The sequence below is a fragment of the Eurypyga helias genome, unplaced genomic scaffold (assembly GCF_000690775.1).
Source record: "Eurypyga helias isolate BGI_N326 unplaced genomic scaffold, ASM69077v1 scaffold13150, whole genome shotgun sequence".
Classification (NCBI taxonomy): Eukaryota; Metazoa; Chordata; class Aves; order Eurypygiformes; family Eurypygidae; genus Eurypyga; species Eurypyga helias.
Window position 1 is genome coordinate 37526 of NW_010227699.1, and position 20343 is coordinate 57868.

A 20343-nucleotide genomic window follows, 5' to 3' on the forward strand; every position below is an offset into this window, starting at 1 on the left:
AATCAAAAACATCTAAGCCAAGGCAACTCTGCTGGCTAAGCCATACCACCTCAACTACAAGGGCTTCTTCTGGCAGAGGCTTGAGTTACACCACCCAAGGCATCCTATCTAGAATGGAATAAACTGTTTAATGACCGATGCAGACATCTTCAGTAGATGTGTTCAAAAATACATTTAAATAATAATTACTACAAAGAAAAGCAATTCTTCACTCACTGCAAAGATTGAACTGAAGAACATAAACAGTTTTTTGACACAAATAATTTCTGACTGTTACAAAGCCACATAATACAATGCTAAGATGAACAGCAAGCTCTTAACTAACTTTGACTTCACTATGGTGCAGACACTTAACTTCAAGCCTGTATTTCTGTGACACAAAGTTAAATTGGGGACTTAATTATAACACCGTATCAGATGACTTGCTAAGACATGCCTGTAGATACATATATATGAAAGGAGTAGAAGAGCTGTGTGACTGTGTGTCTTTGATATATCCCTTCCACTTCTTCAAATAATATCATTCATTTTCAATCAGTGTTTTTTGGTAACAAGTTTATAGGTCACATGCAAGAGAAGGGATTAACATTTCTGGAACTTCTAACACATGAAACAGCCATGCTGACGACATGACAGCAGTTTTGCAGTATTACATCCTTACAGCTAATAAGGGTAAGATTTTTAAGACTTAACTGTCCTGAATATGAGAAATGACTGATAATGAGTGAGACCTAATTATTGGCAATGTATATTATTAGTGAATGGCAATCCAGTAAATTGCTGCTTCTAACTTTGAAAAGGCCCTAATTTATCCGTCTTTTAAATGCACCCATGACAGTGATTCAACCTCCTACCTGGAAAACATACAGCTCCTTTCATCTGCACCAAGACAACTCAGATATATAGGAAGTCACTGTTACTCTGTTAGACAGCAGACCGGACAGGTAAGGGTCATTGCTTGTAATGTTAGAATCTGCGAGCCTCTGGACTTCCCCCTGCTCAAGCTCTCTCTGCCGTGCTTGCCCAGCCTGCCAAGTGCACTACAGTTGGGAATAAAGGCAGTGCCTACAATTAAACATCACAGCTGAAGATTTCAGTGGTGACTTCTGAAAAGAGATCTTTTCCCCCCTCACTGCATAAGTGCCAAGAAAAACAGAAAGAGGCAGTTTTGGTTTTGAGGGGTTAGATGGATTTCCCTAGACAAGGTATTAGATGTGAGTCACAGCATCCAAAAGAGCAGAAAGGTAACTTTGAGATCACATTAAAAAAAAAAAAATCTAACTTGGTTAAAACTCACTACCTACTGCATTTTGCTGCCAAGGACAGACTGACCATGAGATCTCAGATGAGAAAGACATTTTCTCCTAGGTCATGCTGGCAAAGAATTTCAAGTTTTGGTTTTGTATTTCTTAGCAGACAGTGTGGACCATGTGGGCCTGTCTTATCTCATCAGTTCCCTGCTATTGCAGGGTCTTTATGTGCTGTAGAAACATCCTCTCTTCCAGGACCCAGTTCAGAGTACAGAACAGCATGACCTTCTTTAGCCCAACTGAAGTCACTGTACTTAACTGAGAGGCATCTGCACTAAACAGAATGTCTTGTGGTACACAAAAGCTAAGACTAGTAAATAACTCTGTAAAGAGAACAATAAAAGCATGATTACTTTCTGTGAGTGCATTTCATGGGGCACACAGAGGCTTCAGTTTACCTTCAGTCCAACTGTGGGCTACTATCAAACCACAGCACATACACCCTCACTTCAAAACCAGTGACCAGACAGCAGCACGACGACGAAGTTCAATGAACTGGAGCAGTTGAAGACTTCAGTTTAAGGATGTCAAGATACTTTTGAGGTAGTCCAGTGTTCTAGCCCCACTGGCTACCAGGCCAGAGAGTTGCCATGCTAGTACCTGCAGATTCCTAATGGAGTTTTTCTTCACTGGTTTTGTTATACCCAAGGCCAAAGCTCTGCCAGGAAGTGCAAGGAGCCGACTAACAGATGAGGCAACTTCTAAAGGCTGCTGAACAAATACTCTGGAACTGTGATTGTTCAAACCTACCGAACAGGACACAGGAGGTGCCACAGAAACCATTAAGAGGAAACAGAGGTCTTCCTAAGGGAGGGTCCCTTCATTGTACGTAGACTATCTGAACAAAGAACAGCTTTTCAGTAAATTAGGCGGGAAGAGAAATCCTGAGAGCTGAATTAAATAAATAAATAAATCTGTGAAACCTGGTTGTGTGTAGTGAATAAGCATTATGCTATATCCTGCTTAAGCTAGAGATTGGTGTTAATTAGCAAAAATACTAAACCATTAGATTTCCGAGTATTATTACATGCTGCCTTTTCTTAACTGTATGTTTAATATGATAATATCTACGAAATTCAAAGTGATAAGAATATGCTTAGCAAAGTACATAAAGGGATATTTTGGTCTAAGTTAGACTATTTTAGTCTTTACAGAGACTGACCTTTGAAAAGGTGATTTAGAAGATATATGTAAAGTCGTTTAAGAGCATTCAAAAATAATTACCTCTTTTGAACTAAAATAGAAATCTTATTAAGTCTGATCTGGTGAGAGTAATGAAAAGACGACAGAATTCACCACTGTATTAGAGCCTACCTATTTGGGAAACAGATACGCTGGCACATGGAATATATTCTTACTCTGTGTGCATGTGCAATACAACCCATTTTGTATTTTATAAATTAGCATTGCCATGACTAACGTGTGGTTTTCCTCACATACTCATAAATGCGGAGACTACCTGCAGACTACCAGTCTGCTTATTCCACACATTTATTGTTACATCCCAGGAATTACTGGTTACTATTACCCTGGCCTGCACCCTGAGCTTGTAACTCTTAGTGAACCTTCTCCTCTCCCTGAAGGTAATCCAAGCATCTTCAGAAGATCCTCAAAGGCTTCATCCAATTAAAAAATGAATTCCACAAAGCAGTCTGTTGGCTAAGGAGGATTTGTTTGTAAACATACCTACTGTAACACACCAGATGCATTCCATCAGATTGTATCTGTAAACACAATGATTTTTTTAAAAAGAAAAAAAAATATTGCAAAATCTTTTTTTTTTTCCCTTTTGTCTGACAGATTACAGTTTTTGAGCCTTAGAAGACTGGCTTTATTTATTTTCTTGAGTATGACTGTAACACTTTCTCCATCCATTTTAGACTCTGTAACTTCCTATTCAACTGAAAAAATGCTGTATGTACACACATATGCACTCTCAAATCTACGGATAATGAGGAAAAATATATTTGAGAGATCTTACAATCTCTTTGTCTTATTGCTTACAACTGGAAAAGAGAAAAACGAAACCTATTCTAATCAGCGGGAAGAGAATTAGCAGCCCACAAGAACAGAGGACAATCTGGTGGGATGCTAGAACTAACCAACCTGTTTCTAGCACTTGATTCTGTAATCAGTATCAGTGTGACAGCAGGCTTCTCTCACTGATTTTTCACTACTTTTATGTCAGGTCTGACAAAGCACTCTCTGATTTTCAATATCTAGTATCTGATTTCACTTCCAATTGAAAACTGTTGTAGTGGGTGGGATGTGGCATTTTACTGTTTTCATTTGGAGGATAAGGAAGATGGTTAATTTAACTTAGGCATTTAAAAGCACTAGGGAAAGCTAGCTAGCACAACAAAATCAATACACAAACACTAATTATCTATCACTAAGTATCTCCAAGTACTTCTGAGCTCTGCTTAGTGAGAACTCACAGAAAACCAACTGCATTTTTAAGTGCAAAGTTATATTCTCATCCTATAAGCTGCCCCAAAACACAGCTTATGCAGCATGAAAATACTGATTTATCTGAAAAAGTGATAACACATTTCATTAAAATTGCCAAATTTTTTTTACAAACAATTTTTAAAAATACAGCAAGGGTAAGCATGGTAAGTCAATTTGGATGGGTCTTCAGGTAATGCGTATCTCAGACGTTGTATCTATGAGACAGTGTTACATTCACTGACGTGAATGAGTATCTGGTAATTAAGTCTGGGAAAGGGACTTTGTAAAACAAAAATCACTGTAAAATAATTTCTGAATGTCATCTATACGGATTACGCTTTTGTGTTCATTGTAGGTGTGAGTTTGCCATGAAGTCTTTCCATATGCTCTATCAAAACTGTACAGATGACCTTAGCGAAAAGGCAGAGCCTTTTAGCACAAACTACAGTGCAAATAGCTAAATGCAACAACTCCTTGAAAATTAGATCACGAACACTGTCTCTGAAAATGAAAATGTGCAAGGAAGCAGGAGAAGCACAGGCGGGCATTTTTACCTTGCCCGGCTGCGCTCCCTGCAAAGGGGAGGGGGGGTTCAGCACGCGCACAGACAGCCTCACTGAAGACACGCCGCTAACATTTGGACAGATCAAATGCTGCCATGTCCGAATGCCTTAGCCCACGAGAAGTGGCCATCTCTAACCCACTGCAGCGCCCTGAAAATGCTCACAGGAGGCAAATGGCTTGTACATGAAACTAGAGAGGAAAAAAATAAGCCACAGGCAAGGGGCAAAGGCTTGCCACAGATTAAAAGCTGAAAGTGATAGGAAAATTTTAAAATGAAAGGCATCTCCCCAAGCAGTGAGGAGTTAAGCACAGTGTGCCTCAACAACTATTATTCCTAGAAACTTCCACATCCACATACCATTAAGAGCTACGTAGGCATGCTAAGGAGTTGGTATCCTTCATTCACTTCCTGCCCTCACATGCACAGATCAAAGGACAAAAATACATCCCTCTACTAACAGATACAGGAAGAGTCATAGAGTTTAAAATTCATACTGTACCTAACATGGACATTTTTAAAGGGATCAAGCCAGACTCCTCCTTGTCATAATTAGACTGTAACAGTCTCCAAACATATTTAGACACCTTGGGAAATTCAGGATAGGTTTTACTCCAGTTAAGTTTAATTAAGTTTAAATAACACACAGTAACAAATATGGCTGCCTCTCAGATGGGAAAATGGGAAAGGGAACAGACCCTTACACTGGACTCTAGCACCAGATCGGCGTGGGGCTAGCTGTTTTCTGTGTGTTGCCCTTGCTCCTGACACTCCCAAGGTCTCCAGAAACACTCTAAATTGCTATAATTGCATAAAGATAGAGCAGAAACCAGAATGGGATTTGTTACCTTACAGAAATGTAATAACCACTGGTAGTATATTCTCTGAAATAATTACCTTCAGTTCTGCCTTTACAGAAAACAGGTAATAGGGAAGAGCTTGAAATAGTCCAAAAAAGGCTCTTAATGACTACAAGAAACATGACTTGAAGCAAACCAAGCACATGCAAAGCAGAGGAGCATCTACTCTTAGTACCTGGTGTGAGACTTTGCTTTTTGTACTGAGCAGTATTGAATCAGAGATTCAATTATAAAATTATCTAAAAATTTAAAGATCATTCAACTAAAACAAGGTCAGAAACTCCAGGACATTTCTTCCCCTTTACAGAAGTTATGTTTCCACTGAATAGACTTTCCGAGGGACGAAGACTGACCCAGTTCAATGACACAGAGAGAAATGAAATTTCTCCAAATAATTTTTTTAAACAAAAAATGATAAATTTTATTCCCATCAAACAAGCAGTATTGACTGATACATTGTTATCTCATTTTCTCTATCCTGTTGTATTCTCCTTGGGATGTAGCTATAGCAGGGCAAGAGGACACCTCAAGTTAGAAAAAAAAGTCACCAAACACAGGTATAAAAATAAATGAAACAGGAAGAAATTATGTAGTCCTGCCTTACTACTCCAAGAGGGATCCTCTGTCTAAACTGAGTAAGACATTACTTTAGTTTTTAATACACACCCACTGACATGCACATTTCAGTAAAACACTGGGAACTAAATATACACTACTCTGACTAGTGGTTCATGCCATTACCTGTCACATCTTACTTCAGTCTGACTTGCAATGTCGAACTGCCAATGCCATCCTTCTGTAAAGTCTTCTACAGTGAAAAATGCAGAAAATTCATTTATATTAACAAGTCTAGGCCACAAATCTGCAAAGGAATTCTCTCTACCCTAGCATACACTTGGTCTGTATCACCCTTTTAAATATTTCTCATTATCCAGCCACTTTCTTTGCAGTTTTTATAAAAATGAAACATGATTTTTGTATTTCCTTTGCATGCCACACTACACTTCATGCAATTCATAAAAGACAAAATATAGGACTGTAAAAGCAAGACCCTTTACCAAAAGCTATTTTTTATTTCTATTTCTACTTCTGATCATTCATTTTGAGATACCACATAAAATGTGTCTCTTGCAATGGCAAAAATAGCAAAATGTCAGTCTCATAAATAATGTTTCAGAATAGAGCCTCCGTTTTACCAAACACGGCAAAGATGAATTTGTCTACAAAGCAGCATTAAGTGTGGGTGTATACTGTCTCGAGTACCAAATCTAATGGGCTCTTGAGCCAAATATATACCTGTGACAGACAACCAGACTGCATCTAGCACTCTCAGCTACTGAAAAAAGGGCCAGACCAGGCAGAATATGTGAGCAGTAACTACAGGCTTTTTGTCCACCTCTTGTTAGAAGGATAAAATTTAGAAAGGCACATGGGCAGGTGTGTGTGAACAGGAATGAGAACACTGCAGACATCTCTGCTGAACACCGCTAGAAACCAGAAAACACCAGTGCTACATTTGTTGCCTTTGGCAGTAAAAATAGACCCCAATAAAATCAGCTGACATATGAATGATTTATTTCCCAACTGCAGCTTGGATTATTTAATACCTGTAAGATAGCATTCGGATTTGTTTTGACTCTCTACATTTACCACTGCTACAGACAGCCACAAGGCATAGCTATGTAAACTAGTATCAAATGAAGCAATCATCCTATAGGGACAGAAAGAATTGATTTTCAAGTGGTGAAAGAGGATTTCCCATGAAAACAGGGGAATGGGTATATACCAACTTACAAGCAAAGGTGGACTGAATCTGCAGGTATAGAGAGAGAATTGCAGCAGCAACATTCTTCAAATTTCTGCCTCTATTTACCACCCTAACTAGAGAAAGTGATCAGTGCACTCCACTAATGGCTATGACTACAGTGCTCTCCAAGAGAGCCTAGGAAGAAGCCGCAAGAGATGCTGTGTCCTCCTTGCATCCTGCCTGCCTGCAGACAACCTGCAGGGTATGAAATGACTACACCTAGGTTTCTGGGCTAGAACACGCTCCAAGGGCACTTGAGAACATGCTTCTGAGGATGTGCGGTCCAGCAGTGGTGACTTGTACCTTGAGGTATCTCCACTATATCATCAGAAAGCACTGCAAACAGTGTTCATACAGCTGAGGAATTTGGTCACACTAAAAGCTCCAAATTACACACAAAGTTCAACTTGCAAAGCCTGTGTTTTGTTTTCAAAAGTTTCCAGATATGAAACATGTTGAGGAAAGAGTTACATTCAGCTACTTCCAGAGATCTGTGCACACATTACAGATTTGCTGCTCATGAAGTACTTATTCTGGCTGTACTGATACTGACCTAGAATTCATTTACCTAGGTGCTGTTCCTAATACTAAGCCAAAAGAACATCAGTCCCTAATATTTTAAGCATGATGCTGAAAGGTTAGTTGCAGTTCAGTTCTCTTGTCTAATTAATTGGTTAACACAAAACTCATCCAAGAGATCACTCATTAGAAAACAACCAACAAGGAACTCCCACACACCTCCAAAACACAGAACACCCTTCTATTGGGGAAAAAAATGCCACTGTGCTTGAGGATCTTCTTTCACAAAAAAAGCTTAGGTCTGAATGAGGAAGTTAAGGAGCCCACTTCTACTGGCTCCTGCTTGCTATGGGTCTGAGAAAGTTCAGGTTCCCTAAATCTGCCTTAAACCACCTGATAACCTGTGTTATCAGCAACTTAGAGAAACAGTGAGAATGACTAATTACAATAGGTACTGACTGTTCCACACATACATCCAGGGTGAAATCCAACTGCAACAGACAAGAAAATGTTTGCCAATTAGATTGCTACTGCTTTCAATTTTATGTAGAGAGTATGGAAATGCTGAAGAAGTTCCAGAAGATTATTTTTTTAATTTATTTGTGGGTTACAGTTTACAAAGGCTGACTACAAGAATACTTCCTCCTAACCTGCAATGCAGAAAGAATACCTTCTCTTCCAGACTCAGCAGATTTTATTAAAGATTCAAGAATGTCAGTTATTAACCCAGAAACAACGGTTAGAAGCTGAACAAAACTATACTGAATAAAACTAACATTGCTTCTAACACTGTCAAGGTATCATCTTTGAAGGTATTCTTAGGTACATGTACTTATTTGCCTCGTTTGTCTCACAGAGTAACATATAAGCAAGTGAAGCAAAGAAAATTGAGTACACAGAAGATGACTGTGTTGCTATTTAGTAGAAATTCAAAGCACTACTGAAAATGTTACTATTACCTCTCAGGTCAATGTAGTTTTAAAAAAGCACACTGCACAGCAAACAAACACTTTGAAAAATAGAGTACCAATAAGCTTTGAATGTTTATCTGCCCATCTGGAAATGTATCCGGTTAAATCACGTAGATTGATTACACCCATTTGCAGTGTTGCTATGCTTCACCTCCATTTAATACATGATACTTCATGTAAGAAACCTGCATTAGCACTGCACAGAAATTCAGAGATTCAGAATGAGGTATCTGAACCCTTTTACTCTAGATGTCCTTCCCAAATACTAACACAACGTAATTAAACAGCAAGCAAGTCACTAAGGAAGAGAAGGAACTCTTCTCTGGGAATCCGAGATCGCAACGGTAGAGTACGAATGCATATGTCAAAACACTTAATTACCCAGAAATTATGAGTCTTATAAAAATGCAGCTGGTGTTTAACATTAGGGGTAAAAACAAAATCATGAACACATTGTTTGAAAAGGACTTCCAAGTATCATTTGGATCAGTTTCCTTCTTAAAAATAAAGACTAAAACTACTATCAGGTCAGTCACAGTTCAGTCCAGCTAAGTCTTGAAAACCTCCAAGGACAGAAATTTCATTGCATCTCCGTTCTACTGCTGCACTGCACTTCCTATAATCCCCATCCCAGCCTGCTCCATGCCCTACCTGAACTTCTCATGCTGCGACTTGTGGCTATTGGCCTTTGTTGGGCAGTCTGTCTCTGAACACGAGAAGTCTGGTGCCATCGACCCTGTAACCGTCTCTCAAGAAGCTGCAGGCTTCCATCCGATTGTCCCTTCGCCTCCACCTCCCAACCTTAAGCAAACAATCTCCTGCTCCTCACAGGTCCCCTGCTCTAGGCCATCCTGAGAGCCTTCTGTTTTCCAGAAATCTTTTCCCCAGCATTTCTGAGTTCAGCAAGGCCTTATTTTGGAAAGTGTTCAGTGAGTACCTTCCTCTTTCCAAATGGCACTTCCTCAGATTTTTCCCACCTTTTTGGCATTCTTATTATAATCAACACATTGGTTTTCTTTCATGTCTGGTGTACTACCATTGAATATTATTTACTTTATCATGAATGCTTCCTCAGGGATCTGCTTCACAGTATTGCCTGAAATACAGCTTCCGCTTCCTAAAAAACAAGCACATCAAAAACAACGGCCCCAGGAAATCTAGGAAAATAGGTCTATTACTTGTAGCCATCTTCTAGGACAGACCACTAAACAATTCTGACTTCAAAACAAGGAATCAGTTTCAGGAAATTATTTTAAGCCTCCCTCAACACCAAGGATAAAAAGTCTTACGCAAGAAATGCTAACTTGCAGCTTCAGATCAGGAGAGAAGTTATGAAATTGCTCCAGATGAAACAAAACAAAACAAGCTGCTGAAGTATCTATGGCTTCTCCCAAATGTTTTTGTTGATTAGGAGGGGTATCAAACTGTTCACTGCCTAACCTAGCCGTCAAGCTCTGAATGCTCAATGAGAGAAGCATGGCTGCTACATTATACTGCTTTGGAAGGTTGAAGGCTTCTACAATGAATTTTTTGTACAGTGCTCAAGGTACATGCCTTCTCATCTGCTGACTGAAGCGGTCTACCTTTTCATTTTTAATTCCTGACAGCAATCAAAGAAGCGTGAGTGACAGCTGTATATTCCTGCATGAAAGTCCATGACCAATGCTCTAAAACTGATGGGTCTATTAGTTACACTTCGTCTCCTATCTAACTAATTGTTCCAAAACTACTCTTGCTGCAGCTGGTTAATAGAACATTACAGAGGTTAAGACCCTGTGCAAGAAAAGTTACAGCTGAAATGAAGGTAACGGGTTTGATACGGACACACAGATAAAAACTGTCCAAGTTGGAGGGTCTAGATACTAATAGACACTGTTTACCATACTATATCATGGAAATGGGCTAACAAATGGAAAAAAAGTAAAAATAAACTGAAAACTGTAAAAATAAAATTATTAGCTTATTAATTAAAAAATCTATTTTGTATTACTGCAGAGTTTTCAATGTTACTACCTTTTACCTTGAGGACAGCCTGTGGGGACTGTGCGGTTAAGGACTAGTGCCCTCCTAGACAGTGAGCCTGCACTGGCTGCTCTGGAGCTTCTACTGAACAAAGCCTCTGGGAACAGGAACCAAGTTTCTTCTCAGTACCTTGGACGATCAGTAAGTGCAACAGCACCTTGAAGCACGCAAACGTGTAGCCAAAGGCATCCTAACTCCCACCCAGTGTCTCTGCTGAACAGTTTCTTACAAGCTGTTTCTTGTCGGAGTTCTACAACATTTCACAAGTTCACCAATTCCATAAGTTTGCACACTCAAGCCTCACGCCCATTTGTCTATCAAATGTTTTGGACATGATTTTTTTAAAATATATTTTATAGTGAAAAGACTCAGGCCTTTCTAGCAGTCTTTGGGCTTCACAAGCAAGGGGGAAAACTTCTTAATACTAAACAGACTCTAATAGAAAATATTATCTTTAAATCTCATTCTGAGGGTGATCAATGAACACTGAAAAATATTTTTTCATTGAAAGTAACTGTCTTTTTAAATTAATGAAAACTTTTGATTTTGCATGCAACGCAGAATGAGTGAAAATCATCCACCTCATTTTAGCTACCACCAAATATATCACCGAAAATAGAGTTGGTCATATTGGTATCTTTTATACTACAAGAAACGGGTAAGGAGTTTCAACAGCTGATTCATCCTATCCAACTAATCTGAAGAGCTATATCAGCAAAAAGTCTGTGGAGGTGCTTCTCACTCCCCATTTTGACTTAGATGGCATGGCAAAAGAGGATAAAGTCAGATGTCAGAGTAAGGAGACCTCAAAGGCTTCTCATATCTCCCCCCTTGGTGTGTGTCTTTTGGGCAAGAGTATAACAATCTTGAACTGGAGAAAACAGACAATCCCTACTGCAAAAGACTCAGACAGTGGACAAAGGAAACTGTCCGTCATTTTGCATAAGCTGGTTCAACAAGCCTGCGAACTGCATTTCAAAAAGGCAAGTGAGGCATCTAGGAAAACACAAAGCCATTAGCTTGCGCACAGAAGCAGACAAGCAATGGAAAAGTTAAACAAAAAAGCAGAAGATGGAAGGAAGCTAGTATCACACTACTACTTTTCATTGCTAAGATAAATGAACTTTTCCCAGAGAAAAACAATGCAGTGGGATTTAACACACCCTGCAGAATCGTTTAATAAAGTATTGTACAGGAAAGCTCTATTTCAGGTGGAGCAGGCCAGTTTTAGTAGGGAGACTATACAACTGATCACACTCCAAGGGCTATAAAGTGAGAGAAGACTCTGAAGGTGGCCAAGATTACAACTTAGGACCAATAAACAAATAAATAAATAAATGCATTAGTGACACTGGCAAACAGCACGATGCAAAAACATGCTGCCCATACAGAAGACATCTGGGTCAAGGAAAACAGAAAGACTTTTAGGACAAAAGCATAGGAAAGGACTTCAAAAAAAGGTAACTGAAATTCATGAAGGTTTTAAAGAAAACTACTCATCACAGTCCCAGTCTCTCCAGAACAGGTATAACTGTCCACTGTGTTTGGCCACTGGGGCCAAGTGGTTTTAATCCAGGTGGAGGCAGAAGAGTTGTTCACATTGACAGAAGAAGAAAACGTACAAACTGGCCATGCATAAATGCTAGAATTTTAAGGAAAATCTTTAATTAGAAGTAATAGGCCTACAAAGCTCTCAAGGAGATAATGGGGCCACAAATCGTCCTTGCTATCACAACAAACTGTGATTATGTAATACTCAAAGTTCCTTGAGCCTCGTGAATAAGTCATGGGGACTGTTTGGATATGAGTTTTTCCCTCACTCGAAAATGTCTAAAAACTTGCACTTACCCAGATGATTACACAATAAAAAATACCTCTTACATCTTTTGCTCTTCAAACCCCAGTTGCAAGTAACATTGCTGGTACCGCATCAGAGGACTGGTCATCACTAAAACTGCTAGATTCCAGTCAATTAAATTACTACTTCCCAGTTTATGGGCGTAAATATCACAAGAAACAGTTTTAATAACTTTCAATGAGACTCACACTATTTAGGCCCATGGGTCATTTGTAAAAAGTCTGACATCCCTCTTAGACTGAGAAAGTATATGCAATTCAGAGTTATGGATACAGGTGTCTAAACATTTTCTGGGGCAGGAAGAAATTCTCAGATCCATGTTCAATTTTACATTCTGTCTCAGGATTAAACTCTGTCTTAATCCATTCTTCAAAGTAGTGAGAACAGTACTGTGTCATACCATTGTTCTGCCTCAGAACGATGCCTACACCTGATCTTTAATTTGAGAATGGGTCAATCAGTTTTTTATTCCAAATACAGCTTGATCACTATCCCTAAAAGTTAAGCCCTACCCCTATATAAATCACCAAGTATTTTGTCATTCTGGTTCTAAGAAGCTGTGGCCAATGGTCTGCTGTGATTCTATCAGCACTACTGGAATAAAAGATCTCCAGTAATTCAGAGAAAGATACCTCCATTAGTACCTTAAGACAGTTAAAATACTTACCATCTCTGTCTCCGGCCTTTTGTTATTTACCAGATCCTTAGACCTAACTAACTATAGGATTTATATGCGTGTATAACAACATATACATGTATATAGCACATTATTGCAATCTGACAGGAGAGCAAAACTGCAGACAAAATCTACAATAAATACAAGCTTTTTACTTTATCAACAGATATATTCCATAATATAACCCCTTTATGTAAATCTAACTGCTGCTAGGTTACTCAGGTAAGCTCACGTAGGAGCTAACGGCAGCATAAATACACGGTTCTCTCCTAGCAAAGTGTCACCCTGCAATCAGCTGGCTCCTGAAAGACCCAGCAGTGACACAGTGTTTTGGGTTACACCTGAAGGCTGCAGCCTACCTGCATTTTCCCTGCAAGCTGAAGCAATTGAACAAACCAAAAGAAAACCATGATGCAACCAAAACACCTCACAGATTTGATGTCTACTCACTGCAGATCATATAAGTACAGCTATGAAAAGTACATGTTTCTTCTTTCCACTCCTACTGAATAATGTAAAGGGAGCGGATTCTTAAGTCTGAAGTGCTGCAAAGACATCTGAGCAGATGACACCATGCTTAATGTCCCCTGACACAGCAAACATTCCACCCCAAATCCATTTTACATCTTCCTGTCTTTTGCAGATAGACGGATTTAGGTACATTATGTATTACTGTCAAAACAAGGCAACAGAACAGAAATCAGTGTCAACTTTTACAGTGTTTAAACACCTCCGGTTTAAAGAACGAAGAGCTCAGATTTTACATGGGAATCAAAACTATGCTTTCCTATAATTGCTGCTTCCCTTGGTATTTGTCACAGTGCTTTCAAAAGTTATGAAAAAAAAATGTCATGTTGAAAGTCTCAGATTTTCTCATCAAAATGTCAGGAAAGAAGATAAAAACAGGAAAGTCTGTTTCAAACTCTTCTCACTATTCTGTCCTTCTTGCCACTTCATTGTGATGTCAGTTCACTCTTGTTTCACATGAAGACAGCTCTGTCCTGGACATATTTGAACTGATTAAGAAAGAGCTCAAACAAAATTCCTCTTTTCTTGTGGTAAAATAAAGTAAATGTCAGTCAAATGTAAGATACTATAAATTTGTTTAGACTGACCAAGCTAGGATTTAGACTTCTGAGTTCATGAAACTAAATCTTGTATTCCAGAGATGTACAGACTTGCCAGAAAATGTTTTAAGTGCAATTTTTAAACTGCTCAACTATTAGACTTGCAACCACTGAAAACATGGAAGTCCTGGGAGCTCCACAGATAGTAATGTTTGGGTTTGGTGGTTGGTTTGTTTGTTTGTTTCGTTTTTTTGTTTGTTTTGGTTTGGGGTTTTTTTTCCTACAGTATATACTGTGAAAGTCCAGAGATTCATTTACATAAACAACTGCTGTAAACAAAAGACATGATTTACAGAATAGTGCAGTTACACCACTACTACCAATACAGGGACATTCCAATATAGGATACCCTCTTTTGGTTATTATGAAAAAAGGAAATGTACACTACTAACCATTTCAGGATGTTCCAAACTTGCTTAGCAAAACTGAAGGTATTTGGGAATATTTAACCACTGCTCCAAAGTCCTTAAAGTGCTCAGTACACAGAAATCATGAACTTGATTCTCTGAGTTTGCCTTTCACCTGCTTAGAACAGATGTGGTGGGGCCAGTAAAACAAAGTGGAAAGCTGCTGCCTCATCAATTACAAGTCTCCAAACATTGTTATTTGCATTTATTTAAGAACTCCAGTCAAAGTCCTCCATAACTTAAAAAAGAGTTACATAAATGTTTTAATTCAAATACAATTTTAAAAATTTGTTTTGAACTGCATGGTAACATCTATAATTGAAAAGCATGCTGAAAGGAGATTAGAGATCATTTAGTGAGTCATTAGTGCATTAGATCAGAGAATCAGAGGATTCACTTCACCTGTGACATAAAACAAAATTTATACCACGAAAGAAACTGAGAACCTGGCTCAGAAATCACTCACCGTTCTTGGTCAAGTGCTGAATATTTGTCATCACTCCTTCGGTGTAAGCCCCTGGTTCATAATTGTCCATCTCGCCCGAGACAATATGAGCCACTCTTGAAGCACGCCCTCGGATTGCACCTGCTGCACGATCTAAACTATCCGCATTTTGCTCTCTCAGTGCAATGATACACTTGTTTACGTCCTCAAGAATATGGCTTTCTGCAAATAAAAAACCATTTCTTTTAACATGGCATCTCATACACAACCAGATACATTTTAGACACAGAGTTCACTACATCTTTTTCTTCCCTGTTGAAATATATCGGCCAGCAGAGACTTGGATAAAAAACTTACAATATGAAATCTACACTGAACTGCCCTTGAAATCCTTAAAACAATTCATTGATTCCTAGAATTCAAAGGTACAGTAATACTCTCCTACAAGCAACAGCAACAGGAAAATATTGAGGCAGAATGTGTTAGAAAAGTATGAAAAATCACAAAACCTTACATACGTAGTGAATATTTACAAAAAGAAGGAAAATCTCAAGCGATTAAGGCTACTACTTATTGCTGAAGTCTTCTTCAGCCACTGTGACAAAAGGTTCCAACATGAGATGCATCTCCGTCAACAAACAATTGCCCCAACAAATAATTTTCTTCTTTTACACCAATTTACAATGTTAAATTGTGTTAGGATGTTCATGATAAATGAATTTGTATGTGAATAGAGCAGTATTTTTGCCTAGTACTAAAATAACACTATTATTAAATGATTGCAATATGCATCATAATTACAAAATGTATATTGTCCATATGATTTACATTTCTTCTTATTTATAGTAATATATTTACTGTATTACTGGTTATATTATTGGTTTACATCCTACTGTTGACATACAAATAAACTTGTTCAACTATGTATCTACATACACATACATTCAGCATCACTTACCAATGCCTTAACACGATTACGCAGCACTGGCTTTCCTGCTACAGCCACCTTATTTCACAGTGCCTTCTGCCACACCACACTTTCCCCCTCCACCTATCTCTGTCATTGCCTGATGACAGGACTTCTCTATTCCATTTTCATTATTTCATTCCTACAATATACTTTTCTTTCTCAGAATTTTCCTCTTTAGAATCCATCATCACCTCACAAATTCAAAGCCACACTGAGGATTCTTGTTTGCGTCATCTCTTCTACAGTATGGCAACTGGTTTGTTGTCAACTCCAGTTAAATGATTTGCCACAACATACGCAAAGCCTACCCATATTTACTTTACTAATTAAGACACATAGAAGTTCTAGTTACTTTCTGCCTGTCCCAATATACCTAAATCCATTTTTTTTTTATTTCTGGCACAAAACAAGACACAACACAAAGTTGGAGAGTAGGCAGGGAGATGCTGTTAATCTATGTGAAACACATAAGGACACAGAAACTCTGAAAGCCAAAAAGTCTCTTAGACACCAGTTCTTGGATGAGAGAGTAAAAAGGTTAAAGATGAGCCTCCTAGGAAAAAGCTTTGGAAAAAAATTAACATCTACAGAATCACCCCATTAACAAAAGGGCTGAAAAATGAAGTAAAAAAAGGACTATTCTTCCACAGTACTATTAAAAAAAAAAACCCAAAACCTAACAGTATGTAACACAGTAATTTCTATCTTCTGACAAGAGACAGTATTTAACATTCACAGGGCTTCTTCAACATTTGATAAAGACAAAGAAACACCTGGGAGCTAAAGAGTATGCTGTACAGTTAACCAAAGGGCTACCCAGTGGTGTCAGTGTGAAGGATGGGAGTTGAAATCAGCCGACTCGTGTCTTCCCTACAGATCTAGCATGTTTGTATCTGGCAGTTGCTCCGACGCAGGCAGAACTGCAAAGCTGCTTTTGCTCTTCCCTCCCTGACAGACTTTTTTTTTTTTTAAATGGCAGTAGTTGCCCTACCCCAAGACAATGAGCTGCTCGACACACTTCCACACTAAAAGGCACCAAACACTCACTGTGGGAGAGAGAACTTCTCTCAAACCTTTCTCTGCTATTTCACTCAGCTCTGTGATGCAATGACCTCACTGAAGGGAGTATGATGTCAATTTGTGTCCAAGACAGCCAGAAAAGAGGGATTTTTGTAACACACAAATACAACATGAGCACGGCATATTAGCATTTCCAAGTCACCCATGCATAATGTGAACAGTTTAAAACAGTACAAAGATTTGGCTAGAGAAAAGGACAAGGAGAAAATGATTGCTTAAAGAGTGATGGAAGCAACTGCTGGGTTGAAACAGTCAGATTATGAAAATGTAGAAAAATGCAGAAGGGTGCCAATTAAAGAGGAATTATACAATTCCTTTTCTGAAAAAAATTATTCTCCTTCTGTCTAAGCATCCATTTTCTCACAAATTTTTCAAGTGGCAATAGTAAAATTGTACTTGTGCTTAAACTACTTTTTGATACTCAAATATATAGTAATAGAAAAAATAACATCAACAGGAAGAATGGAGACAAAGGAGAAAATACGGATACAAACTAAGAATGGTCATACACCCAAAGGGTAACAGACCTGAGTAAGAATTCAGATCAAGCTAGACGACAGTATCAGTAATGTCAAGTTACAGAGAGAATAGCCACGTGGGTATGCTCGTATTCCCATCTATACCACCAATACTGAAGGGAATCGTCCTTTTCCTCAGGCAAAGGAATATAAATATAAAATCTAACTTATGGTATAGAGGATAATACCATAAAATATAATTAAAAAGAGAAAACATTTAGGTTTTGAAGTTCAAAAGCTTATTAAAAACTTCCTTACTAGTTTCAGTATTGAATCTCCTTTCCTACACAGATGTAAAGTCTGCTTTGTCTCTCAGAGAATGCAACACAAGAATATTAGACGAGCAAGATGTGAAGACAGCAGATCTGCTGCCTTCAGAAGTACCACTGTGAAACGTCTCTTGCACGAAGCCATGAAATAATTCAGAGCTTATGTGCTTCTTTTTAACTCTCCTGACTGCCATTCAGTATGTCAGTATTAAATTACATTTTATGTTACACAGCCATGGTAACTCGGACAAAACATGCCATTAGGTAATCCTGAACTACTGTGTCTGGCATGAGAATCTTGGGATTTTTACCTACGCAAAAATTATGAATTCTGGTTCAGTTTATGAAACTGCTACATCAGAGAATGCCTCTGTGAATACGGAATGTCGAAAGGATGACACCAGTCTTCAGGGTCAGCAGAAAAGTTAGATAACGGCGAGTTTGTTGGCAGTGTTTGCTCAGCCTGTTGCATGCTCTGTAACTACACCCGCGGACTACTGTCTACATGGAAGTAGAGCAATGAGAGGACTGGCACTATTTCACTTCTACACACGCCAAACACACCTGCAACTGTGAAAGAAAGGGGCAAATTAAAAGATGATCAAAGACGTTCCAGGCACTATCCTGTGCTGTACAGGTTCATCTCTCATCTTTCTTTTTTCAGGCATCCCTCCCCATATGCCCTCCGCAGTGGGAGGCTTCTAAACAAACCAGTTTGGGAATGTGAGCAAAGTTGAAAAAGGCTGAAGCACTGAAGCAAAGAGAGGTCTGACGTGCACAGAATGCAGAGAAAGGACTAACAAACCCCCCCTTCTGCTGACACAGTTCTGTCTGAAATAAAGTGGTGTAGGTCACCATTGCTTTAGGTTTAATATTGTCCAAGTTTTAACAGAGATTATTACAGAAATGGATAGCGTAACCTCCGTTTTAAGGGTCGTCGTGTGAAGAATGCACTGCCTTTTAACTGTTCAGCAAAGATAACAACTAAAGGCTTAGTCCTGTGTAAATGGAAAGGTAGGGCTCCACTATCTGCCAAGGAAAATCTCCATAATGGAAAAATACGGTTAACCGGTTATCTTGTGTGATATGAATCTGAAGTAGATTTCAAAAAAAATACTGCACGGGGCCTAATGGAAATCCTGCATGAATGGAAAGCTCCCAGTTTCCAAACCCTTCTCAGTGATGTTAAAACAAACACTTTCATGCAGAAAAAGCAAACGAGGCCAGACGCTCAACAGATACGCAATTAGACCTCTATGCTGTGGCCCGAGATGGCAATTAGCTGCTTCCTTACCAATTGGTACGGCTACCTTTAAGTCCTTTTAGAATCTATCAAAACCCACAATATCAGAGAATATAAATTGCAATGTGATACATCTTTCCAGACACTGTGTTTCCAAGAACACAAAGACAGACGCCAATTTTATTAACTGTATCTTGACCATCCACCTTCTACTAGAAAAGATGTGCAGCATCTTTTCTTGCTACATCCTATACATTGTCACACGTGCCAGGTCATTGGAGAACTTGACAAATGACATACTTGTGTCAAAAACTCCCAAGCTGACACTTGCCAGCACGATGGAATGCACAGACAATGAACATAAATGACCTTGTCCCTTTATTAAAGTTTCTCTGCTCAGTTCAAGAAAACGGTGGACCAAATGGAGACATTACAGAAAAAAAATAATTATTAGAGAGTTAAGAAATGCAGTACAGTATAGAAGCATTACAAAACTCAGTTTGTTTGGCCTCCTGAAGACAAGATGGAAGATGGAACATACTTTCCTGTGTGTCGTAAGCCATAAAAGTAGATTTAGAAATGTACGTAGTGACAGTTTACCCTGACCAAGACGATCGCTATCTTTTACCATCCGCTGACATGATAAAGTGGGAAGCAAAGGAACTTTGTACAGAAAGTGAGCTTCCTTTTGGAACACTCCTATTCCCTGACTGTGGTACCTTACAATGCTGCTCAGAAAAGGATTCCAAGTTTCCCAATAATGGCAGTACCTAGTATGGCAAAAGACATGCTCCCACAGACTCATAATGCTTTGGTGAACCCAAAAAAAAGTTATTTGAGGGCAAATAATTATTAATAATATCCATACTTAGGTTTAGGAATTTCTGGTGCCAAAGTTAAGAGAACAGACCACTAAGCAGAAGGTGCAAGTCCCAGTATACAATTCCCTGTTATCACTCCTCTGATACTCAGGCAAAAAAAACCCTGGCATTTAATTCCCACCTTTTTCCTACATACTGAAGTTCAGAGAATACTTAAGGCTAAACCTCCATAAGCAATTTAATGAAATACATTTTCTTAGCACTTGGGGCTCTTAATATATCTACATTCTACAAGCAAGACAATGTCTTCATCACTATTCAAAAAGGAAATCACTGGTAATCATTTAATGTTCAAAGTCCCTGGCAACTTCAATAGAAGGATTTTTTAATGAATAAAGAAGTGGAGAAAAAGAATTACCCAGAACAA

At 38.7% G+C, this 20343-nt stretch overlaps 1 protein-coding gene across 1 annotated transcript in view; it reads right to left on the bottom strand.

Moving 5' to 3' along the window:
• Positions 1 to 15267, bottom strand: part of LOC104513754 (catenin alpha-3-like) — a gene marked incomplete at its 3' end in the record, with an annotated part of 48768 nt that extends 33501 nt beyond the window's left edge. Inside the window, exon 1 of the mRNA XM_010157214.1 lies at positions 15037 to 15267. Within this exon, the coding sequence (XP_010155516.1) occupies positions 15037 to 15106 (70 nt within the window). The remainder of the gene's footprint in view (positions 1 to 15036) is intronic.
• Between the last annotated feature and the right edge of the window lie 5076 nt (positions 15268 to 20343).